At 34.9% G+C, this 26410-nt stretch overlaps 1 protein-coding gene across 2 annotated transcripts in view; it reads right to left on the reverse strand.

The window, feature by feature from the left end:
• The window catches only part of DYNC2H1 (dynein cytoplasmic 2 heavy chain 1), a 453597-nt gene that overhangs the window by 354827 nt on the left and 72360 nt on the right, over window positions 1-26410 (reverse strand). For both annotated transcript variants that reach the window (XM_056794452.1, XM_016433898.2), the window contains exons 30-35: window positions 20338-20457; window positions 12476-12626; window positions 8084-8289; window positions 6430-6612; window positions 5214-5396; window positions 4746-4969 (exon numbers count right to left, since the gene is read on the reverse strand). In XM_056794452.1, the coding sequence (XP_056650430.1) occupies window positions 4746-4969; window positions 5214-5396; window positions 6430-6612; window positions 8084-8289; window positions 12476-12626; window positions 20338-20457 (1067 nt within the window). The remainder of the gene's footprint in view (window positions 1-4745; window positions 4970-5213; window positions 5397-6429; window positions 6613-8083; window positions 8290-12475; window positions 12627-20337; window positions 20458-26410) is intronic.

The following is a 26410-nucleotide window of genomic DNA, read 5'->3' on the forward strand; positions in this document are numbered from 1 at the left end:
AATACGAGCTGATCAACTCTCCCCCAACCCACCTACAGAGCCAGAGTCAGAGCTATCACATGCTAGAATCAGTGAGGGAGGGAGGGAGGGGCACCTCTATAGCAAGCGAAGGGCACTTCTAGATCCTTGGCAGCTGACTAATACCACTGGAGATCTACCCCTGAGAGCAGATAGACCTGAAATTCCAACAGACTGAAGAGCAAAGACTGTGGGCATCTGCAGGGAGATAGCACAGAGAAGGGCAGCAAACAGTAGAAGCTGCAGACACTGGAGAGGTGGCCGCAGGCAAAAACCTTGCTCCTTAGCTTGATACATAGAAAACCTGCCCTCCCCACTCAGATTTCTGACTGGAAAGGGAAGGAAAAACCACCATAGTGATGGAAAACAGTACCCTAAAACAACTTCCCAGCACCAAGAAAAGCAAAAAGAAGGTGCTGACCCATGATAATTTTTATGGAGGAAAAATCCAAACTACAGAGGAAATAGCAGAAGAGGAAATACAAAGAAATGCACCAAACCCTTCCAAAAATGATGGAAATTGGCCACAAACTCTTGAAGAATTTAAATCGGTGCTTATCAAAAAGATGGAAACCTACTGGCAAGAAAAGTGGGAAACAGTTCAAAAAGAAAGTAACAGTTTAAAGGACAAAAACACCCATTGGAGAAACAGCTGGAAGCCATGAAAAGCAGGATAGACGAAACCAAAAAGGAAAATCAAAAGATCATAGTGGAAAACCAATTTTTAAAGACCAGAATTAGGCAACTGAAAGTCAATGATCTTTCAAAAGAGCAAGAATTAATAAAGTAAAGTCAAAAGATTGACAAAATAAAAGAAAACATAAAATATCTCACTGAAAAGATGACAGATCAGGAAAACAGATCACAGACAATTTGAGAATCATGGATCTACATGAAAACCCAAAAATAAACAGAAATCTTGACATCATGCTACAAGAAATTATTCAAGAAAACTGCCCTGATGTTCTTGAACACGGGGGCAAAATAGACATTGAAAGAGTTCAGAAAACACCCTCTACACTAAATCCTCAATAGACAACCCCCAGGAATATAACTGCCAAAATTCAAGAGCTTCCAAGCAGAAAATTTTACAAGAAGCCAAAAACAGACAATTCAGATATCAAGGAGCACCAATCAGGATTACACAAGATTTGGCAGCTTCCACACTAAAGGACTACAAGGCTTAGAATATAATATTCAAAAAGGCAAGAGAATTGGGTCTTCAAACAAGGATCACCTACCCATCTAAACTGACTATATACTTTCAGGGGAAAGTATGAGCATTCAACAAAATAGAAGATTTCCAAGTATTTGTAAAGAAAAGACCAGAACTAAGTGGAGAGTTTGATATCCAAACACAAAAGTCAAGAGAAACATGAAAAGGTAAATAACAAAGAGAGGGGAAAGGGGAAAAAATATTTTTTAATTTAAACTTTTATTTTAAAGGCTTCAATAAGATCAAATTGTTTATATTACTATATGGGGGCAATGTTATTTATTGCTCTCAAAAATTACATGCACTATTATAGTAATTAGAAGAATCATTCACAGGAAGAGATTGGGGTAATAAGTGGCATAAGATGATATGCAAAAAAAGAAGAAGGGGCAGAGGGAATAGAATATGGTTCCAAGAGAAACTTGAAGAAATAAAATAAATTGAATAAGCTATATCACACAAAGAGGCACATGGGAAGGGGAGGGGAAGAATACTATTATAAGAAGGGGAAGAAGAGAGTGCTAATACGTAATACTTAATCCTTACTCTCAGTGAAAGCAATTCTGAGAGGGAAGGGCATCTAGATCCATTGGGTTATCGAATTCTATCTTACCCTACAGGGATAATAAGAAAAAACTAAGGGTGGGAGAAGTAGAGCAGGGAGTACAAAAAGGGAGGGAGAGGGGGGAGGGAACTTAACAGACCCTAAAAAAAAGAAAGGAAAAAAAGGGGGCAGAAAGGGAAGCATATTAAGGATGAGGATTAGGGGGACTGATTAAAAGCAAACCACTGGTTTAAAAGGACATAGCAAAAGAAGAAAGAACAGAACTAGGAGAGGATATGAGAGGATATCAAAATGTTGGGGAATACACAAGTGGCAATCATAACTTTGAATGTGAATGGGATGAACTCACCCATAAAATGAAAATAAATAGCAGAGTGTATTAGAAACCAAAATCCTATGATGTGTTGTCTATGAGAAACACATGAGGTGGGTAGACACTCACAAGATTAGAAGTGAAAGGTTGGAGCAAAATCTACTGGACTACTGAGAGAAAGAAGGCAGGAGTTACAATCATGACATCTGACAAAGCCAAAGTAAAATAGATCTGATTAAAAGAGATAGGGAATGTAATTACATCCTGATAAAAGGCAGTATAGACAATGAGGAAATAGCAGTAATCAACATGTATGCACCTAATGGTATAGCATCCAAATTTCTAAAGGAGAAACTAGTGGAGCTCAAGGATGAAATAGATAGAAAAACCACACTAGTGGAAGACCTGACCCTTCCTCTATCAGAACTAGATAAATCAAAACACAAAATAAATGAGAAAGAGGCAAGAGAAGTGAATGAAATCTGAGAAAAATGAGAATTAGTAGATATATGGAGAAAAATGAATAGGGACAAAAAGGAATGCACCTTCTTTTCAGCAGCACATGGTACATACACAAAGATTAACTATGTACTAGGGCATAAAAACATGGCAAACAAGTGCAGAAAAGAAAAGCAGAAATAATAAATGAAACCTTTTCAAATTATAATGCAATAAAAATAATAATTAGTAAGGGAACATGGAGAGCCAAATCAAGAATTAATTGGAAATGAAATAATAGGATTCTACAAAATCGGTTAAAGAACAAATCATAGAAACAATGAATAATTTCATTGAAGAAAATAACAATGATGAGACATCCTTTCAAAATCTATGAGATGCAGCCAAAGCAATACTTAGGGAGAAATTTATATCCTGGAGTTCATATATTAACAAATTAGGGAGGGCAAAGGTCAATGAATTGGACATGCAAATCAAAAAACTTAAAAATGAACAAATTAAAAATCCCCAGATGAAAACTAAATTAGAGATCCTAAAAATTAAGGGAGAAATTAATAAAATTGAAAGTGAAAGAACTATTGAATTAATAAATAGGACTAGAAGCTGGTATTTTGGAAAAAAAAATATACAAAGTATTGGTCAATCTAAAAAAAAAGGAAAGAAGAAAACCAAATTAACAGTTTCAGAGATGAAAAGGGAGACCTCACCTCTAATGAAAAGGAAATTAAGGCAATCATTAAAAACTATTTTGCCCAATTATATGGCAACAAGTATGGCAATCTAGATTATATGGATGAATATTTACAAAAATATAAATTGCCTAGATTAACAGAAGAAGAAATAGAATTCTTAAATAATCCCATATCAGAAAAAGAAATTGAACAAGCCATCAAAGAACTCCCTAAGAACAAAACATAGGCAGTTTTCTGACTGTTTCTCACCATTTCTTATTAGAATGGACCAAGATTGCTACAATACAAATGCAAAGTCAGGAAGACTGTTATTAATTACTAGAAATGAGATAAGAAAAGGGAATCATTCTTATCCAAGAAAAATAACAACAACAATACAAAAGTAGCATTTATATAGTGCCTTGAGTTTTGCAAAGAGCTTCACAAATGTTGTCTATCTCACAATAACCCTTTTAGGTAGGAAATCAGAAGGGAAGGGAATAAGTATTTATACAGTATCTTCTATATTCCAGGCATCATGCTAAGTTGTTGAGTCTTTTCAATCAAGTCTAGCTGGAGTGGTTGACCATTTCCCTCTCCAGTTCATTTTACAAATGAGGAAACTGAAGCAAACATGGTTAAATGATTTGCCCAGGCTCACACAATTAGTAAATGTCTGAGGCCAGATTTGAACTGAGGAAGACAAGTTTTCCTGACTTGAGGCCTGTTGCTCTATCCATGACTCCACTATGCTAAGCCCTTTACAAATATTATCTTAATATATCCTCACAGCAAACCTGTGAGGTAGGTGCTATTATTGTCCCCATTTTGTAGTTGAGGAAACTGAAGCAAACAGAAATTAAATGACCAACCCAGAGTCACCCAGATAGTATGTATCAGAACCCAGATTTTAACCCAGATCACTTGATTGTAGCTAACTCAAAAAAAAAAAAGTAGCTATAGAATGGTCAATTAGCAAATTTACTTTGAAACTAGTTCAGTATGACTTCACTAGAGAGTCCTGAAATAAACATATAAGCAAAGATAAACAGAACCAGTGGTATCCTCTCAAAACGGGTAATTTCACCAACTACCCTATTACTGAAACATATAAAAACCTGACCCTTCCTAAGGCTGCTGGATTTAAATACTGCAGCATGTGATTCCCCATTATTTTTTAAAGTGAAATCCTTGAAAGTAGGAACTACCTGATTTTTCTATTTGTATCCTCAGTACTTAAGCCTAAGTTTTGATATATAATAAGCACCTAATAAATGTGGGTCTTTTCAGTTATTCACATTCATTTCTTCAACTCAAAGAAACAATTCTGAACTAAACTTTGGTTTTACTTTTCCCACTTATCAAAAAACTATCATAAAACTTCATATTATAGAAATGTATCTTCTGTCACAAACAGGGCAAATATGAAGTGAATATTATTAACTATTCAGTAAATCCTAAAAACATGGTACATGTAAAATATTTTTCAAATACAACACTTACCGAGAAAGATTGAAAATGGCTACTAATTTTCTGCCCAGTACTCGAGCATCTTTAAAGCCTTCAGAATATAGAATCACTTCAGCAATGAGCTCATTGTCTGGACGAGACATAGCTACTGGTCTGAAGAGTTGTTTTAGGTTGTCTGGAAGCTTTTGTCTTCCTCCATAACCTTTCCCAGCAGGATTCATTGTGATGAAAATTCCAGAATTTGGATCCATTTGTACCTGAAATTATCCAATTAAATTAAGGCATAAGGTGATGAAGACTACTTAGTTTATGACCATGGGCATGATAAAGAAATTTGAAGAAACTTTTCTTGGGATGAAAGCTGGTGAACAGATCAGAGGCAAGGGATAAAGACATAGTCAAATAGAAGGATGATGAAGGGCAAGTGGTGTTAAATCTTTCAAAATATTTCCATTCATTAAATTATCTGCCTTTGGAAAAAATTGAAGTTTAACACTATACCTCTTTGCCAAGAAGTTCACATACAGTTCTATGATTCTTCAAAGCATCCTGGATTGTCTGGATCTGCATGGACACAGCAGACAACACTGCTTCCTCCAATCTATTGAACTCATCAAAGCATCCCCAAGCCCCACATTTCACCAGACCAACAAATATACGGCCCATTGATTTCACATCAATACCCTAAAAAACAAAAGAATCCAATCTTATTTAACTAATTTTTTCAATTTCACATTATATGTTACTTACTACATACACCTTGAGAAACCTATTTCACCATCTAATACTTTAATTTCCTCCCATTGCACTCTTCATCTCAACAGCATTTTGTGAGTATTAAATAATATAAATCATTATAGAAAAGTGGATTGAAGGGTTAAAAAGTACCAATTCAAGGCATAATGTAGAAGCCACATACTTTGTTTTTACTCTTTTAAATTATTTTTAAAAATCATTCCTGGTACTTATTTCCAATTTGATAATCTAAAAAGATAATAAAATATCCTAGTTTTCAATGTTTTTCTCTTTTTTAATAATCAAATTATTAAATTAACTTAACCCTAGGAAATATCAATTATTCATTTAAAATACAAAATTTTGCGTTGACAAAACAAATCTTATATCTTTCTAAAGCAAAGAGAATAAAGCTATTTTAAGTTTTGGGGGGATTTTTTACATAGGAAAATTCTGAGACCTTTAAGTTCTCCATGTAAACTAGATCAGGAAATAATACACTACTGCTTAATCGAAAATATCAGATTCTACTTTCAGATAGATGATCTAAAAGTAGACTGTCTACTGTATTCATATGTTAAGCGTCTTACTGTGGATTTGTGATTTTGATAATATGACTTATTTCTCTTCTAATGCAGTTTGCCAACCCTATATGATAGTCTTCAAGAATTGCTGTGATCAAATAACTCATTATCTTGCTGTCAATTTAGACCAAATCTCTCCATACTCAGACTGGCTTTGAAAAATAAGCTTAAGGACTTTTGTCACTAAGCCTGTACTCAAAGCTTTTCCAATTTGACAGAACCTTCAAACTTAGGCAATGCTGGCATATTAAAGAATCCTGAGTCACTTACATGCCACAATGAGGCAGAAAAGGAAGAGTTCAGAAGAGGATATATTTCAAATAGAATGGTATGTAACCAAGACAAAAATCTGATTAATATACCTCCACAATTAATAATACTTATTTTTTTTACACTACCTCATCACAGTTGAAAACTAAAACTTGTCGTCCAAGAAGTCCACCCAAAGCCTTTACAGATTCAGTTTTGCCAGTTCCTGCTGGTCCATACGGATTTCCTCCAAGACCCATCTTCATCGCTTGTGTGAGAGTTAAGTAGCACTTATCTGTCAATGGTGTATAAACAAGCTTGGGAGCATTGCCCTGTGAAATGTGAAATAATAACTGAAAATGCTGCTTTTCTAATCAATATCTATAATTATGTATAAACCATGGTTCTCTACTTAAGGAACATTAAAAAAGAAAAAGATTAAATATCCTAGCACCAAAACAAAAATTAAAAGAATTCTTACTGAAGTATATTCTAAAACAACTAAGATTAAATTTTAAAGTTCTTTTTCCAAGTTTTATTTTTTTTAATATGAGAGTTGAGTATAGTGTTATCAATAACTTGCTCTCTTCTCAGTTCGAAAAAAAATGAGTATATTATTAATTTTCCAAATAGATCAATCAAGCTCATTAGAAAGACACACAAAAAACCTGAAAGTCACAAATATAAGTAAATAAGGAAATCACATTTCACATTTCAAAACCACATAATTCTTTATCTGAAAGCTGTATTAGAATTGAGAATTATTTTAACATAGTTAGAATGAAGAAGTACATTTATAAAACTGGTAACTTTATACTATCAAATTGACATATATGCTGATTTCAAGGAAGAATTCTATTCATAATCCAAATTTTATTTAGTTTGTAAGGTTTTTCTTTGCCTAGAGATGGAAGATTTGAGTCTGAATATAAACCTCCTCTCTGGTTAGAGCTATATTAACAATATAATCTTAAAAGAGCCCAGCTGGCTTCTAGCCTCTCCTATGCAGCTTTATTATTTATAATGATACAAAAAACAGAAAAGATGTCTCTTTTTTTTTTACATGAACTTAAATGAAAGGTCATGTCATAATGTAAATTTTAATACATCATAATTGAGCATAATATTAGAATTCCTCTAATCTCATTTTGTTTAATAAACACCATGTTATTTATTTACATATAGCCTCCTTTCAACAACACTGAAAAATAAGTTTTCAGAGTCAGCCAATCAATCAGCTAGAATTAAAGGGCCTACTATTTAAAGGCACTATGTTAGGCACTGAGAGAAAATCCTAAAACCAAAAAGGGACAGATCTACTACTCTTGAGTACCTCTTAGGCTAATTTGAGCAAGTAAAAAGGAGAGGCTGTTATCAGTTAAATTACTTTAACTCTTTTGTCTACATAGATTTCTTAAAAATATTTTTTCTGAAATCTTTTTGTTAAATAAAATGGACTATTGATGAAATGTTTAAAATATCTTTTTAAATTGCTATTGAATGAAAAGATAATTTTTTCATTAATGCTAATCAAGTTTTGAAGAAATTACCACAAATATAGACATTTTATGCAAATGCAGGGATGATTTTTGTCAGCATCATGAACTTTAGTTTGGGACTTCTCTCCACCAGCATGTTTGTAGACAAGTGCTAGAGAATTATCAGAGGCGTAGTCATTAAGTGACACAGACACAGAAAGAAGCAGGGCTGGGATCTGAGCCCAAGTTTTCCTAATTCATTTTGTAGTACTTTATGGCAAACTACCTCAACAGAAACATTTTTAAAAATTCAAAACATTCCTACCTGATATTCATAGGTGTATTGGAGTTCAGAATCCACCATCTGAACAAAGCATGTTTGGCCATTTTTCATATAGAACCTGACTTGCTTCTTCCAAATCCAGTCTTCTGTGGTGTGAATCTGAACTTGATTTAACTGCTTCACTATATCAATATTATGGATAATGTCTAGAATAAGCGCTTTAAGTTTGAGTTCAAGAATCCCTGATTCTGTACACAAATAAAATATTTAAGGGAGAAAAATGTTAGTTCATGGATATTGTTGAATATTCATAAACTTAAAAGTAAAGAAATCAATCTTCAGAGATTCTGAATTTTAGAAATTGTTGTTTTGGCTAAGATTTATGTTAGTATTCAAAAGGGTTCATGGAGAGAAGAATCATAGAATTAAAGGATCCTAGAATTAGATAGAGGGTTACTGAGATAACTTACTAGAAAGCTGAGTGAAGCTGGCTAAAGAGATTTCTGAATTAAGAGAAGCTTTTGGCATGGAAGTCACAAATGGAATATCATTACCAATTTAGTAAAGCAGAGAGGACCTATTACACTAGATATGAAATCTCATGACGGGTTCAAATGTTGGATATACCCTTTCATCATCTCTGTAATCTTATACATGTCACATGTTCTCTATCAGTTTCCTTATCTAAAGGGGTTGGAATAAATAAAATTTAATATTACTTTCAACCCTAAGTCTATAATCAATTAATTAATCAAAAAGTATTTATTAATCTCTATTATATTCTAGGCATTGTGTTTAGTTATAGTAATATAATTAAAGAAAGAAATATTCCCTACTTGAGATGAGTTATATTCTAATAATTCTAATAAGGGAGAAAAACAAATATACAAATGTTTATAGCACAAATATAAAAAGAATAAATAAAAATACATACAAAGCAACTAGCTGGTGCAGTAGATAGAATGTAAGGCCTAGAGTCAAAAAGATCTAATTTCAAATTCAGCCTCAAACACATACTAGCTATCTGACCCTGGACAAGTCACTTAACCCTCTTTGCCTTGGTTTCCTCAACTGTAAAATGACCTAGAGAAGTAACAAACTACTCCAGTATAGTTGCCAAACACTCCAAAAGGGGTCACAGAGTTCCATGTGACTATAACCAACTAAATAACAACAAATGTACAAAACACATAAATGAGAAGCAATTTGAGGGTGAGAATAATAGCAGTTGTGAGAATCAGGAAAGATTCATGAAAAAGATGATGTCTGGGCTATGTCTTAAAAGAAAAGAGGCACTTATGAGACAAGGTAAAGGAAGTGAATCTTCAGTAGGTGGAGACAATTTCATCATTTGTACATAGGTCACAAGAATTATTTAATAGGCCATTTAACAATCCCACATTGTAGTACTCATGATGAGCATGGGATTGGATAAAATCCTGCTTCCTTGGAGATTATTAGTGTAGCCCTACATCTACCTGCGTAAGACAGGCACAACTGATTTAACTCTAGGAGAGAGTTGCATTAGTTGCATCATGCCAAGTAAGGAAGAAGATATGTGGATTTCTAAGAGGTGCCAGAGGTAGAATAATACAAAAAAAAAATGTAAGTCAGAAGACTAAAGAGCAATCATTTATTCAAAAAACATCAATTGAACAGCAACCATGTTGCAATCAAGAGGCTAATCTTCAGAGATAGCAAAGCTAAAAAGAAACAGAAATTTATATTCTATTAGTAAATATAATATATACACTTGTAAAACAAAAATATAATATACATTAAACATAAAATAATTTGGGAACCACTAGAAATTGGTGAATGAGGAAAAGCCTCATGGCATTTAAAGTGAACTTGAAAAGGAGTGAAGAGGTGGCTGTTAGGAAGAGTACATTCCAAGCAGAAGACAGCTCAGCCAGAGAGATGGAAGTTGAGGTTTGTAACTGTCACAGAAGAGAACAAATGGGTAGGACAGTTAGGTTAGACTAAATCACATACAAAAAAGTAATGTGTAATAATCCTGGAAAAGTATAATATAGTCAAATTGTGAAGGGTTTTAAATGGCAAGAAAGCATCTACATTTGATCCTCGAGATAACAGAGAATCATTGAAGCTTTCTGAACTTTAGAGTAATGTGGTCAGATCTGTTTTTATGAATAGAAATGTGGAAAAGGAAGATGAATTGTGAGGAAGATGAACTGAAGGAATTGGAAACAAGAAGGCCAATTTTGAAGGAATTAATTCAGGTGTAAGGTGGTAAGAATCTAAACTAGGATACTGATGGAAGGAAGGAAGGAAGGAAGGAAGGAAGGAAGGAAGGAAGGAAGGAAGGAAGGAAGGAAGGAAGGAAGGAAGGAAGGAAGGAAGGAAGGAAGGAAGGAAGGAAGGAAGGAAGGAAGGAAGGAAGGAAGGAAGGAAGGAAGGAAGGAAGGAAGGAAGGAAGGAAGGAAGGAAGGAAAGAGATGTCAAGTTAAGCCAAGGGGCATTTATTAAGAACCTTATTAAGAATGTGCCAGGGGCTGGTGCTCTGGACCTCAAAGTCTAATAGAAAAATAGCAGATAAATAACTATATACAAATAAGATATACATAGGATAAGGTGGGCTGTAGATTCAGAGGGACAGCATTAAGATTAAGAAGGGCTCTTTTGAAGATTGGATTTAGCTATCTCCTCATTGTAACAATGAAGGTACTTAGCTCTTCCTTTATAGTGAAGCTAGAATTGTAAGCTACAATCTATTTTTAGATTTTAACTACAAAAAGTTGTTAAGTAACTATAAAAGGTGAATTAACCACAAAGAGGTGTTAAGTAACCCAAAAAGATATAATCTAATCAGAGAAGGTAAGAACTTAAAGAGTGGGCAGTCCTGGAGAAAATCTAACCAAAAAAGGTGAGAACTAAAGAATGGGCAGTCCTGGAGGAAAAGTGTCTGCTGTGATTGGTAGATGTGAAAATTTAGAGGAGATGACACAAGAGAAAAAGGTCTTTAAATAGAGGGGGAAAAGACTAAAGAGGATAGTCAGTCACCCTGGCTTGGAGTGAAGGATCAGTCAGTCAGAGCTGAAAGGAAGATGAGCACTGACTCGGAGGAGTAACTGTGACCATTGGTGAGTGAAAAGCTGACTTAGTGACCCTGCCTTTCTGGAAGTGTGAAGCCTCCAGGTAAGGCCCATCTTCTTCAGACTCTCTTCCCCTGGCTGGGACTTAGAATTTCTAACTGGTATCAGAAGAAGCCAGAGTCTCTCTGTCTCTGTCTCTGTCTCTGTCTCTGTCTCTGTCTCTGTCTCTGTCTCTGTCTCTGTCTCTCTCTCTCAAGCCACCTTGACTAGTTCTTAGCTGGAAGCTTGTTGCTGCCCTGGAGCTTCTATATTTTCTGCACAAGACACAGTATCACTGGTATCTACAACAGGCTGTAACTTCTTGAAGATCTCTGGCACCCATCTGATCAAATCATCCTGTACTACAGGCATAGAAAGAGTTTCACACAAATAGAAGCCCTGAGAACTTCAATAAGGCCCACTTTTGGGCTAGGATCAACAGTTCATGTCCATAAAGGCACCTCTATGACAATGTCTTAGGTACGCTTATTTTCCAACCACCTGTCACCATATTCTAATACCACACATAGCCAAGTGCCCAATAAATGCTTATTGATGAGGAATAAATAAGTGATTGCTGATTTATAAAATAACTGGTCAGTTCTTTCAACTCCTACTGTTTGTCAAAATATACAGATATGTGAAAATCCACAATCCTGAGCTAGAAAGTATTCTGTAAAATATTGCAAAATGTATCATTCAAATACAGTTGTATGGAAATGTCTACCCTATTTAAGAGAAACCAATTTTCAGCATTTTAGAATAATTTGTTAACTACTTTGCTCAATTCAATTAATTTCTTTCCCAAGTTACTGGTGAACAATCATCATAAAGTCTGAAAATAAGGATAATTTTGTCTTTTCCAATGTTTATTGTTGCACACTCATCATTCATGTTTTATAACTATAGCTATCATTTCTTTTTCTATATCAAATAAGTTTAGGGAATAAAGAGATCCTTGTTTCACCACTATTCTTATTAGTCTAATGTTTCTTCAATGCAAATATTGTTCTAGTTTTAAATACTTTTCATTACATGAAAGAATGGCTCTCATATGACTGTTTTATAAGTTTTTCAATAAATGAATTCTGTATTTTAGTTTTTCTGTGGCTAGTGTTATAAACGTGTTTATGCTTATATTTTAATAATTTACTTCTTAATGTTAAATCATTAGATCTTCTCTATAAATCTTTGTTATCTTACTTTGTGTTCAGTATTTTCTAACTCAAAATTCTCCCTAATTTTGAATTGCCTTCCCCAAGTTAGTTAGAATTAGTAAGATTTTCATTGTATTTTTGAGTTTTATGAATTTACTTCCATCATGAAATGCTATAAATACCTGTATTGGAAGGATCTTCTGAACTGGTGTCTATACCAGTATAATGCTCTAGTTTAGCCATAAGTTCTAGCTCAATCTGATGAAGACTGTGATCTTGTATGGCATTTTCTACATCTTCAGTGAATTGTATCTGTTCTGCCAAGCAGAGGATCTATGAAATAAAGATAAAACAAGCAATAAACATGAGCTAAAATCTGGTCTTATAATTCACTAACAGGCATTATAAAAAATGAGAAACTGAAACCAAGATTTTCACAAATAATAAGAATTACTATCTTCAGTGTAACATTTATATAGCACCTCTAAGATTTTCAAAGTATTTTGTAAATATGATCTCACTTTACCTTCACAATAACTCTGAGAGGTAGATGTTATTATTATTCCCATTTTACAGATGAGGAAACTAAGGCACTAAGCAATTAAGTGGCTTGCTTGACAGTAAGTGTCTGAGGGAAGATTTGAACTAAGGTTTTCCTAACACCCAAGTTAAGTGCTCCATCCACTATACTACCTACCTGCCTTCACTGAACTTAAGCAAAATAGGAATGATTTGTAAAAAAGAGAAAAAATTTGGGGAGATTTTCTTAAGATATAATTAAATTCGGGGGCAGCTGGGTAGCTCAGTGTAGTGAGAGCCAGGCCTAGAGATGGGAGGTCCTAGGTTCAAATCCGGCCTCAGCCACTTCCTAGCTGTGTGGCCCTGGGCAAGTCACTTGACCCCCATTGTCTAGCCCTTACCACTCTTCTGCCTTGGAGCCAATACACAGTATTGACTCCAAGATGGAAGATAAGGGTTTAAAAAAAAAAAGATATAATTAAATTCACATAAAATATTAACATTTATATATCGTATTAATTTAATACTATTGAAAGCTGTGTCATAGACTAATATTAACTATTATTTCTAATCTGTTTATTTGGTCCAATTTAAATAAATTCAATAAACTTTTTTTTCTAGAAAATACTATGTATTTTACAAAGGAACCGAGTGATTGAAGTGTAAATGATTCATCCAAATAGAAAGAACCCTCATGTTCTCCTACACTTAAGTAAAATTTTGTTACCCAATGCAATGGGAGAGAATACTGAAGCCAGTGATCTAAAAGCCAAATTAACTAAAATTTAAATAATTTTAAGATGTTCTTTCTCATTTCATTTTTGGGGTCTTCCCTTATAAAACTGATGAAATAATGAAATACAATGATTTACAGAGGTAATTTACCATTACATGTATGCATCATATTAGGCTAAGATAAAACTAATGCTTCCATAGACTGCCTATAAAAAAGAGCAGCAGAGAAAAGAGAGCAAGCATCTAGCTACCATGGTTAATACAAGGTACAATCTATTCTAGTCTAGCATAGCATCAAACACATGGTAGATGCTCAATGTTTGTTGAATTAAATTTGCTTCTGCTTTCCTGTTAGTTACTAAATAAATACTTGTATTAAATAATATCACAAATCTAGTTTCTATGGTTTTGAACTTTACAAAAAATGGAAAGTATGGCCTTTTTAAGTCATCATTTACTGAGTGCTCAATATATTTAAGTCATTATGCTAAGCATTGAAGGGAATAAAAAGAAAAAAAGACAATGCATGATTTAAAGAGGCTCATAATGTAGTAAAGGAGGTAAGATACATAAACAAGTGAGTATGGTAAAATGCATGGAAAGATAAGTACTTTAAAAATGATAAAAATTGTTAGGGGATAGAGAGAAGACAGATGACTTCTAGCTGGTAGGGATCAGGGAAGCCTTCATGGATGGAAATTATTTCAACAGGCAGAGGTGAGGGAAAATAAATTATTCACAAAAGAAACATAATGAACAAAAATGCAAAGGTAAGAAAACAGGAAATAGTAGTAGTAACAAATCTTGCTGATATGTGTGATTTTTTTTGGTAGGGACTTTTGGACCAGACATATAAAGGGAACTCCCAGGAAGAAATGTTCTCAACTAATGCAGACAAAACAACTGATCTGCAAATTATAGCCTTAGAGAGTTTCCTGAGGCAACTAGAAGTTAAGTGGCTTAATGAGGGTCACATAGTAATTATATATGAGAGGTGGGACCTAAACTCAGGTTCTTCCTGATTTAAAGGTCAGTTCTCAATCAGCTATATCATGCTGCCTGCCATAAAAGATATATAAAATGAAGTATTGGAAAAGAAAGCAAAACCAGATGGTACAAATTTTTGGATTCCACATTAAAGAGTTCACATTTTATTCTATCACAAAGAAGAACCAATGAAAGTTTAAAGAATTATAAGTAAAGTACATTATCCAAGAGTCCTCTTAAGGAGGATTAGTATAATAGCCAAAGGCTTGGAAGGTATGAGAATGGAGGTAGAGGAGAGTTTAAATTCAATGCAAGAAGACAGCTGTTGGCTCAGTGAATTGAGAGCCAACCCAGAGACAAGATGTCTTGGGTTCAAATTTGACCTCAAACACTTCCTAGATGTGAGACTCTGGGCAAGTCACTTAACCCCCATTGCCTTGCCCTTATTGTTCTTCTGCATTGGAACCAATGCATAGTATTGATTCTAAGATGGAAGGTAAGGGTTTTTACTAAAAAAAAGAAAAGAAAATCAATGCAAAAAATTCAGATAAAAGTTATCAGATACTGAAATAGGGTGGCAGCCATATAAATAAAAAGTAGAGGAAAGATGAGAAATACACTGCAGATATAAGATCAATAGGACTTAGTAATTGATTCAATGAAAAGGCTAAGGAAGAAAAAGTCAGTAAAGATTATTACAAAGTTCTAACCTTAGGTAACTAAGGATATAATTATGGAATTAACAAACACAGGAAAAAGTCAGGAAGAAGGAAGAAAGGAAAAGATTAATTTTGAAAATGTGAAGCTTTGAATCACCAGCAGAGAATACAGGAAGAGGTATGTTAAAAGAGGTTGTTGAAAATGCAGGCTTAAAGCTCCTACAAAATGACAAGGCTACAGGTACTTAAAGTGAAAGATTATTGTTCAAATTGCAGAAGCAGCAAGACAGAGAACTTTAGGAAATATCTATTTTAATGACCAATAAGAAAAAGAAACAACAACAAAAACAGAAAAGAAGGGATATAAAGAGAACCAAGAAAGTACAGAATCACAGAAGCTGGAAGGAGGAGTTTCAAGAGAATCACAATGTTCAGAGATGTGAAAGACTACAGGAAGTATTGAAGATAATGAATAGTGAGAAAAAGTCACTGGATGATGTCATCAAGACATCTTTAGGGGGAAACTGGGTAGTTCAGTAGATTGAAAGTCAGGCCTAGACACAGGAGGTCCTAGGTTCAAATCTGGCCTCAGACACTTCCTAGCTGTGTGACCCTGGGTAAGTCACTTAATCCCCATTGCCTAGCTCTTACCGTTCTTTCTGCCTTGGAACCAAATACACAGTATTGATTCTAAGACAGAAGGTAAGGGTTTAAAAAAATAAAAGACATCTTTAGTGAGATTCCACTGATAAAACAGAGAAGCATCAAAAAAAAAAGTTCTGAGCTTCCTACTTATAATTATATATTATTATTAGAGATGACTAACAAAAGCATATTCAAATAGCAACTAAATGGTTTCATTCTGAAAGACATATGTATCCTACCTAATGTCACTAACTGGTGTAAAAAATAGACTCGAATACAGGACTACAATCCCCATGAGCCTTTGCTCCACTTCCCCAGAATGCCTTGTAATCTCACCTGGGCCGAGATCGAGAAGATATTTAAGCAAAGGCTTTTGAAGGTCTGGGGCTTTTGGACTTCCGCCTTTGGAGCAGAGGCGTCTCTTCCACGATGTGAGGTTATTTTGTCTAGGCCTCCGGCCTAGGCACATGTTTCTTACTTGTATATTCTTAATCTTTAACCTTTAATAAACCTCTAAAAAAATATATATTCCTTGCAGAGAGAAACTAATTTCTACCTGCCTCAGTCTCCCCCTCTCCCTAAATTTTATTCCTTACAGTTGGCGACCTAATGGAAAAAAGAACTTTCAGTCTTCTGATTTCTTTTCTGATCTTAAATTCAGTTTTAATATCTAGTACCTAGAAAAAAAAATTTTTTTTTGAGCCATATCTCTCTGGCCAAGGTTTTCTACCCTCGAAAAGCTGCTACAGGCTCCGGACCTGCCCCGCCGCTTCCTGCCTGCAACCTGCAGCCCTGATCGTCCTCACCTGGTACCTGGTCTCGGCCTTGCCCACCGCAGCCGCTCCTGCTCCTGGCCTCTCACCAGCCGCTGCCTACCTATTTCTGCGCTCCAGACCCACAAGCGTGACCCCAGCCGGCTCATCACCCAGATCCTTGGAGCAGATCGCTCAGGACTCATTGCGACCAGCTGGTAACAGTATTGGCCACGTGGGTGGAGGGGAGAGACCAGAGGGAAAGGAGACCGGGCAATTTTCCCTTAGGCTAAGCCTCCACGTGGCTGGAGGTATTGGCCACAGGGTGATCAGAGGGGAAAGAGAGAAAAGACTAGAGAGAAGAAACAGACTTTTCAAACAGAAACCTAAAAAGCAATGGGCGGTTTAAAAGGATTTTTGACTCTTCTGGCAATTTCATTGATTTTACCTGCCTGTCTGGGAGCAGACTCAGCCCAAAGATTCAACTTTACCTTTGGGGAGGAAAATGGGTGGCCCAGCGAACTGGAAGCCAGGCCCAGAGACGGGAGGTCTCTAGTTAAAATCTGGCCTCCGATGCTTCTCAGCTATGGGGCCCTGGACGGATCCCTTGAACCCCTTAGCCTAGCCTTTACTACTCTACCTTCGGACAATAGACATTTAAATGGATAGTTAAAAACAAACAAACAAGAAAAAACAACCCAAGGAACTTTGAAGAGACTAAAGGCTCTAAGGCATTTCAGACTCCAATGGTTTATTAAAAAATCTCTGTATTCTATTGCATTTTTTGTTTAAGGTTTAACTTTGTGATTTTAAGTTCATATATTACTGGATTGAATATTATTCTGTGAACTGAAGGTTGATTGAATTTATTTTGAATGTACTGAGTTTTGAAATTCTGTTGTTTTTCCCCTATAACTGTGTTGAAAAAATATTATTGTGAATAAGCCCATATATGAAAAAACAGCTTTTTTCTATTTTGCCGAGGATAGATGGACTTCAGAACTGGTTATAATTGTATTAACAACCTTTGGAAAATTTAATGTGCTAAATACCTCAAATGATTTGATTTTAAGGGTTTTTTAAATATGATTTTGGAATTTTTTTTTAACAGTCTGGTTATTTTTGCCTGCCCCTACCATGAGGTAAGGCCCATTCTAGTAGCTGAAGTGAAATGTATTTTATAACCCCCAACCTTCCCACATGTGAATGGAAGTTGGGCAGTTAATTTCAGGGCATTTGTACCCTTGGGAAAAGCCTCCAAGAACAAGGAGCACCCCTTTATTTATGCTCTTCAGCTCACTATTTTACTTCTACCAGGATGATATATAGATTTCTTGATTATGTTCTAAACCCAAGATGAGTTTTACTTTGTTTTAAAATATGTTTAAATACCAAGGTTGAAGGATTGCTCTGTTTGTAAAAATTGTGACAAATGTCCATCAATTCATAGGTTTTAAAAATGTCACACAGCAACTTATGTGAAAGATGAAAGTGTGTTTGTTTGCTATTGTAATTAATTGGGCTATTGAGAATTTTGGGGATTTTGGTAACTACATATTTGTACTACTGTATTTTTAAAGATGAAAAAATTGTTAACCTTGTTCAATTCATTTGCCTTCTACTCACAGTGATCATGGCCAGATACAAAGAGGAAATGGATCTCATTTTTTGTGAGAAAGCCTTGTATTTTCTGATGTCCTTTTAATATCTCTTGCCAATTGATTCATATACCTCATACCTCAGCCATGCATCCCTAACTGATTCTGAATCTTTCAATCACCCACAACACGGGGGAATGTAAAAAATATCATTATTCAAATTGCAAAGTTTAAATTCTTTTTGAGAAGAATTTTAGGTAAAGAAGATGCTACTTCCCTGAATTCAGAAACTGAACTGTTGGAGAAGCCACCATGAAGAAGCCTCCAGACCACAAGTTGCACAAAATTGAACTTTGGGTGTGGTTGATTGAACATTTATTTGTATGTATACTTTTGTGCCAAAGGGGACTGCCCCCTAACGGCTTTTTGTCAATGTGTTCAGAAATTATTGGTTTTATTCTTTTTTCTCTTATCCTCACACTATTGTAATCTTTTAAGTTGATTTTGTTTTTATGATCCTTTTGGGGAAAAATTAATTTTTCCACAAATGATCACACAGGGGGATGTAAAAAATAGACTCGAATACAGGACTACAATCCCCATGAGCCTTTGCTCCACTTCCCCAGAATGCCTTGTAATCTCACCTGGGCCGAGATCGAGAAGATATTTAAGCAAAGGCTTTTGAAGGTCTGGGGCTTTTGGACTTCCGCCTTTGGAGCAGAGGCGTCTCTTCCACGATGTGAGGTTATTTTGTCTAGGCCTCCGGCCTAGGCACATGTTTCTTACTTGTATATTCTTAATCTTTAACCTTTAATAAACCTCTAAAAAAATATATATTCCTTGCAGAGAGAAACTAATTTCTACCTGCCTCAGTCTCCCCCTCTCCCTAAATTTTATTCCTTACACTGGTTCTGGAAAAACCAAGACATTAGGCAATATTATAGATACTGACTATGTTGCTGGGGGACTAAAATTCAGAAAACTAAAGCTTTAAAACAAGAAACATGTATGGGAGAGCTTCAGGGTTTGGAAAAGACTTAACCAAAAGGTAAATGAGATGCTGAAAAAGACAAGCCACCACCATAGAAGGAACTGATGGAATCTAAAGACCAAATGTATTCCTTCGAGAGGGATCTTTATTTTTGGGGTCTGCAGCAGCTTTCAAAAGAAATAAGCAGCAGCTTCAAAAGCAAGGTGCAAGTCCCATGATAGAACAACCTTAGTAATTTCCACTGGAAAATTCAGTTAATAGCTAATATTTTCACAGACATAAGAGATATCATCCCTTTTGATATTCAGAACAACCCTGTGAAATAAGGAGTTATTATCCTTATTTTACAGATAAGGAAACTGAGTATGAGAGAAGTTAAGCATTTAACTTCTTTAATTTAATTTAATTTAACAGAGAAGCCAGGAGAGTTGGATGTTTCTAGATGATAATTTTTTTTAAAATCCTTACTTTCTGTCTTGGAATCAATACTATAAATTGGTTCCTAGGCAGAATAATTGTAAAGACACAGCAAGGGGATTAAGTGACTTGTCAAAGGTCACATATCTAGGAAGTGTCTAAAGCCAGATTTGAACCTTTGAACTCCTGTCTCTAGGCCTGACTCTCAATCCACTGAGCCACATAGCTGCCCTCTAGCTGATGGTTTTGTTATTTTTTTAAGCTTTGATTCTGGTAAATAACTAAAGTTACTAACCAATGTTTCAACTTGGCACAAAGGCTAGGATGAACTGATCTCCGGAAATGGGCCAGTGGAATTTGCAATGCGATTTCCCAAAATGAGGGTGGAATTTCCTTAAAGTGAATTACTAACATTACAAAATTACATTGGTTGAGGTAAATTTTTTGAAGTACACTTTAAACCAACTTCAAGAATTGTTAACTATATTTTACAATTAATAACCATGAAATTTCTTTATAAATGCTAAGATCCCCTAATAACTTAATATTTTAAAAGTTTTAAATGGGAAAGAATCTTTCAGATGATCTAGTACTACTCTCTCAGAGAAAAGGGCACAAAAACCTAATAAGGTTAAGATTATATAGTAAGTTAGTGGCATTAACAGGACTGTAACTTTAGTTTTCTGACTCACAAACCAAACATAGCAATGACTTCTTATTCTATTCCAGAACCAACCTTACCTGGGAAGGAAAGAGTGATGGGTCAATTGCACCTTGAGAACTTCGTCCAGTGGTAACACATTCAATCAATAACTGCTTCAAAGTCTCCTTCATTTCCATAGCCAAACCATTCAGCCAAATCTAATGTGAAAATTAGGAAATAAAATTCACAATAAAAATACAATTCATTTATTGCCTACTTTTAAAAAAGAATTTTATTTAATTTTTCTGTTTTATTTCATTTTATAACTTCTATCTCCTCAAAATGAATCATAGCATACATATTGTGATTTTTCTTAGTGTAGGGAACTCCTACAAATTTCCTCCACAGATGCAGTGGGGAAACCCTTAACTTACTGTGTTAAATGAGTTTCCTAAGGCACTTAGAGGTTAAGTGATCAGACTTGATCATAGCTTGAGCATAGGCCCAAGTAATACGTGTCAAAGATAGGATTGAACACAAGGTTTCCTGACTATAAGACTAGCATTCCAGAGGAAAGCCAAGATGATGGCACATGTGAATTTTAAAAATAATCGACCCTACACAGACCATACTTTAGAAGATCTGATGTAGCTATTTCCTGATTAGTAACAATAGAGATACTTGGTCTAACATAATCAGGTCTTGGGAACTCTACATTTCTCCACCCTACTTAGTTTATAACAAGGTCAGGAATGTCTGCACCATACTCAAGGATTAAGTATCTGAGAAAATGGTCAACAGACATGTGCAGAAACAGCGGACAGACCCCTGGGCTGTCCTAAGTCAAGCTAAGCTAACATTGGAACAGATGAGAAGCAGGAAAGTGACATAAAACTGTGTATATAGGGCATGTCACTTCCTCTCCTTGGCCTCTTTTCCCAGAGAGGTGTCTCTGGCTGGCAGCATGCTAAGCGTTTCAAACATCTTGGCGTGGTGACAGCTATTTGTCTGGGTTTTGACGGTGAGTTTGCCCTTAAGCTAATTCAGGTTCAGGCATCTTGGCTGAGCCCTCTTGGAGTTCAGGCTGATTCCTTCCTCTTTTACTCTCCAAAACCTTACCTTCTAGAGCCTCTAATCTTCCAGCCCGACACAAACCAGGCGAGAGAAATCCTACACCCTTTATTTCTCCCTTCTTCTTAAATTTCTTTCCACTATATTAATTAAATCACCATAAATTTCCAGGCTGACTTGGGTAATCTTTTTTTTGTTATCTGGGATATCCATGGCGACCAATAATTAATATAGTTTAGGTCACAGTGCTAAAATTATACACACACACAAGCAGCAACCCAGCTGAATTTTTCCAATCCCCTCCAAACAACATTTTTAACTCCTCAAATCAAATTTTGGAGCAGCAGAGCCAACAGAAGGTCAGAGTGAGACATTTTTCCAACATGGGAAATTTAGGAAGTAAGCAGGAAAGGTCTAAGACCTCAAAGTAGGGACCAATCCTAGAGCAAGGTGACAGCAAACACATTAGGCCTTGTAGACAGCTGAGTCAGCAGTAACCTTATAGTGACACTGGACAATCTTATTTTGAGGATGTACTAAAGTTTACGCTAAGCTTTTTTCGGATAAAAAGTTCATGTATACTTAGAATTATGGCCATGTTAGAGATAGAGTTGATTTAACTTTTAAGTAATCAATCTGTCTCTTTAAAAAGTACATATGTCTGATAAGAATATAAATTATTCTCCAATTGACAAATGGTCAAAAGAAATCAAAGCTATCAATAATTATGTGAAAAAATGTTTTAATTCCGTCTTCATTAGAGAAATGCAAATTAAAACAAATCCAAAGTACCACATTGTATCTATCAGATTGGCCAATATGACAGTAAAGGAAAATGGGGGGAATGTGGCAAAATTGGGACACTAATGCATTGTTGGTGGAATTGTGAACTGATCCAACCATTCTGTAGAGCAATTTGGAATTATGTCCAAAGGGTTATTAAAATAATACATACCCTTTGATCCACTAATATCACTACTAGTTCTCTATCCCAAAGATATCAAAAAGAAAAGGGAAAGGATCTACTTGTACAAAAAAAATTTTATAGCTACTATTCTTATGGTGGCAAAGAATTAGAAATTGAAGGGATGTCCATCAATTAGGGAATGGCTGAACAAATCATGGCATATGATGGTAATGGAACACTACTGTGCTATAAGGAATGATGAACAAGATGATTTCAGAAAGAATTGGAAAGACCTATGTGAACTGATGAAGAGTGAAATAAATAGAATCAGAACACTGAACACACTAACAGCAATATTGTGGAATGATCGACTATGACAGGCTTTGATACTCTAACCAATATAATGATTCAGGACAATGATGAGGGATTTATAACACAGAATTCTATCCACCTCCAGAGAAAGAACTGTTGGAGTTGGAATGCAGAAAAAACATACAATTTTTCACTTGTTTATTTAGATTTGTCTTGGGGTTTCAGTTTTATAAGATTATTCACTTATAAAAATGAACAATATGTTTTGCATGATAATACATATATAATCCATATCAAATCATCTGCCAGCACCAGGAGGGGAAAGGGAAGGAAAGGAAGGAGACAAAATTGATCATATAACTTAGGAACACTTTATGTAAATGTGTTACTACATATAATTGTTTTAAAAATTAAATAATAACAGTAACACCTCCCAGTTGTTATAATGATCTAGTAAGAAAATAAGTATAAAGTGTTTTACAAATATTAAATACCATAAAAATAAATAAATAGAATGACAGAGGACTTTTCACAAAAAATAAAATACATATGTTGGTTACATTGTTAAATGGGGTTTGGGAAATATTCTTTTTAATGTTTTTCTATTCCATTTTGCTTTCTTAGTTTTCAGTATGATTTTAAATTTGAGTTTGTGGAATTTTACCTGATATTTGGTATAGAAAGATCAGTTTACAATGTCTAATAGCCCTGACGACATTGCTTATACCAAAGCTTAGACTACTAAAATGTGCCATTGGCAATTAGATTTTATAGGACCATAAGTGATATCTGAATCTGATTCCAGGTAAATTACATAGGGTGCGCTAACAAGTCACTGATCAGTGCTAATAAGCAAATGATAATGGATGTCAAAAGCCCCTGTGAGAGTGATATATATGTTAGTGACAAAGTGGGAAGAGCTGTCCCACGGGAGGGTTGGAAGAGTGACATTCAGCAAAAGCTCCAAGGAAGGACTCATGTGACTTAGCCTTGTAGACATTTCCTTTTATGAAGAATATTCTCACTTAGCTCTAAGTCAATCTTGCTATTTCTATGGCTCTTGTACAAATCTTATACAAATGTATTTGCAGATATCAGAGTAGGGGATCACATTCCCATTTCTGTCATACTTCTGATGCTCTTTTTCTTTGGCATAGCAACTTTCTTTTCTTATGGCAGTTAGTGAATAACTACAATATTGTTTCACCTGACCTACATGCTTGGAGTATATAAACTATCTCCAGAAGACTACAGATACTTGTTATAATTTTTATTTATTTTCCATTATTTTGGGAAAAGGTGATTATTATTTGGGTGGCTTATTTATTGTTATAAAATATCTAATGTCTTGGAACATTATTTTGTGTTACCATCAGGTTACATATGTGCTTGTATGTAAGGTTAGATCCTGGGCATTATCCCTCCTCTTGTGAGGGACTGTAAAGTTATGCAAAAGATTCATAGATTTAAGATTTTTTAAAGCAATTTTAGGGAGAGATAGTGCCAGTAACCTGACACAGGAAATAAGATCTCCCAGAGAAAATGCTTGAAAAATGCTCATGAATCCAGATAAACTAAAAAGAAGACAATAATAGATGTTCCCAGAAATCAGACACTACATCATTGGACTTTGAGTGAGTCTTTGAATATAACAAACTGAATTGTGGTGGGTAGGTCCTCCATCCACTTCTGTCAATATTTTATTTTGATTGTAAAACTTTTATGCCAGAAAAGGGGAATGCCCCAATGTATCTTTGTCAATGCATCTATCAATCATATTTAATATGTTAAGAAAATCCCAAATGTAGTTAGACCCTCCATGAAATGTATAATATTATGGGGCCCTTGTGAATCCTGGTGAGACAATGCTGAAATGTATAGATATTATATATGGAACAATTCACTGTGGAAACCAACATGTCTCCCAATACAGCTTCTGGACATTCAGTCCAGTGGGTCAGGCAACTAGTCAGAAAATAATATTATAGAAGAACCTTTATTGGCAGTGGGTACAACTGGCACTGACTAGCAACTCTATAGTTCATACGCACTTCTAGGTCATTGTTCCAGTGTAGAGAGAAACACTCATGAATTGTTACAAGGGATCAGGTGCCCTGGTTATAACTCCAAGGCAGAAAGAACCACTAGCACTTGTGATTAGAGGAAAGCAGAGGACCTTCCTGGCTAAAGACCAGAGTACAGACTAGGAGAGCAGTGACTATACCTGTCCTTGGATCATACTACTTTGGAAGCACAGAAAACTTGTAGAGCCCCAGGACTAACTCTGAAAATGGCAGCAGAAAAAAGCCTGAAGTTTGGGACACCTCCACTTTAATACAAAATTCTAAGTCAAGAAATAGGCTGGAAAAAAGAGCAAATAACAACAGCAACAAAATCTTGACCATAAAAAAACTACTAGAATTAACAAGAAAGACTAAGACATAAACTCAGAAGACAAAAGCTACAAGTGAAAACAGTTACAAGCCTTTGCGGAAAAATACTAATGGGGCACAAGCCCAACAAGAATTCCTGGAAGAATTAAGGATAGAAATAAGAGTTGTAGAAGAAAAATTGAGAAGAAATAACAATGATGCAAGAAAATTATGGAAAATATATTAATGGCTAGAAGAACAAAAAACATTGAGGAAAATTACATGTTTGGCCTACTGGTAAAAGAAGCATAAAAATTCACTTAAGAAAAGAACTCTTTAAAAGACCAGAATTGTCCAAAGGAAAGAGAAGTACAAAAGTTCACTAAAGAAGATAATTTCTTAAGATTAGAATTGGGCAACTGGAAGCTAATGGCTCCATAATACTTAAAGAAACAATTTTTTAAAAGTCAAAATACTGAAAAAAAAAATAGAAGAAAATGTGGAAGAACAACTGATCTGGCAAATAGATCAAGGAAAGATAATTCAAGAATTATTAGACTATCTAAAAGCCATAAGGAAAAAAGAGCCAGATATAATATTTCAAGAAATAATAAAGGAAAATGTCTAAACACCTTAAATACAGAGAGTAATGAGGAAATTGAAAAAACCCATTAATCATCTCTTGAAAGAGATCCAAAAATGAAAACTCCTAGGAATATTATAGACAAATTCCAGAGCTTCCAGATCAAGAAGAAAATCAGGCAAATAGCCAGAAAGTAACTAGTCAAACAGTTACATGGAGCCATAATCAAAATCACACAAGACTGAGTAACTTCCATGTTAAAGGCACAAAGAGCTTGTAATATGATATTTTAAAGATGGCAAAAGAATTAGGATTACAATCAAGAATAGACTACCAAGAAAAACAGAACATAATATTTCAAGGGAAAAACATTGATATGTAATGAAATAGATGACTTTAAGCATTCCTGATAAAAACACCAGAACTGAATTGAAAATTTAACATTCAAACAACAAGACACAAGAGAAACAGGTAAACATGAAAGAGTAATCATGAGTAACTTGATGAAATTAAACTGTTTATGTTTCTGGTCAACCTATACTAGTCTCTACAGACAGCTCCATGTTTTATTGCTCATCAGAATGAATGTCAATATATCTTATTTCAGGACAACTTTCAATTCCACATTCTCAAAGGAGTTAAATGCTTTCTTGACATTTATAAGCAAAAATATAAGAACCGTATATTCTCTACAAATTTCAACTAATTCTCTGATTGTAAAAATATGCTCCACCATAGACAATTGCCTGAAAAAGCTTGTTTGTTGCCTTTCAAATTTTTATTTTAAAAAATGTGATTCAAGTAGACAAAGAGCATTTGCTACATTTTTATGGAAATATGCAGAAATGGAAATGACACTTAAGAAGTTAGAATTAGAAATTTGATATAAAAAAGCATTTTTAAAAGTATCCAATGCTGGGGATAAG

This window comes from Monodelphis domestica, chromosome 4, assembly GCF_027887165.1.
Source record: "Monodelphis domestica isolate mMonDom1 chromosome 4, mMonDom1.pri, whole genome shotgun sequence".
Taxonomy (NCBI): Eukaryota; Metazoa; Chordata; class Mammalia; order Didelphimorphia; family Didelphidae; genus Monodelphis; species Monodelphis domestica.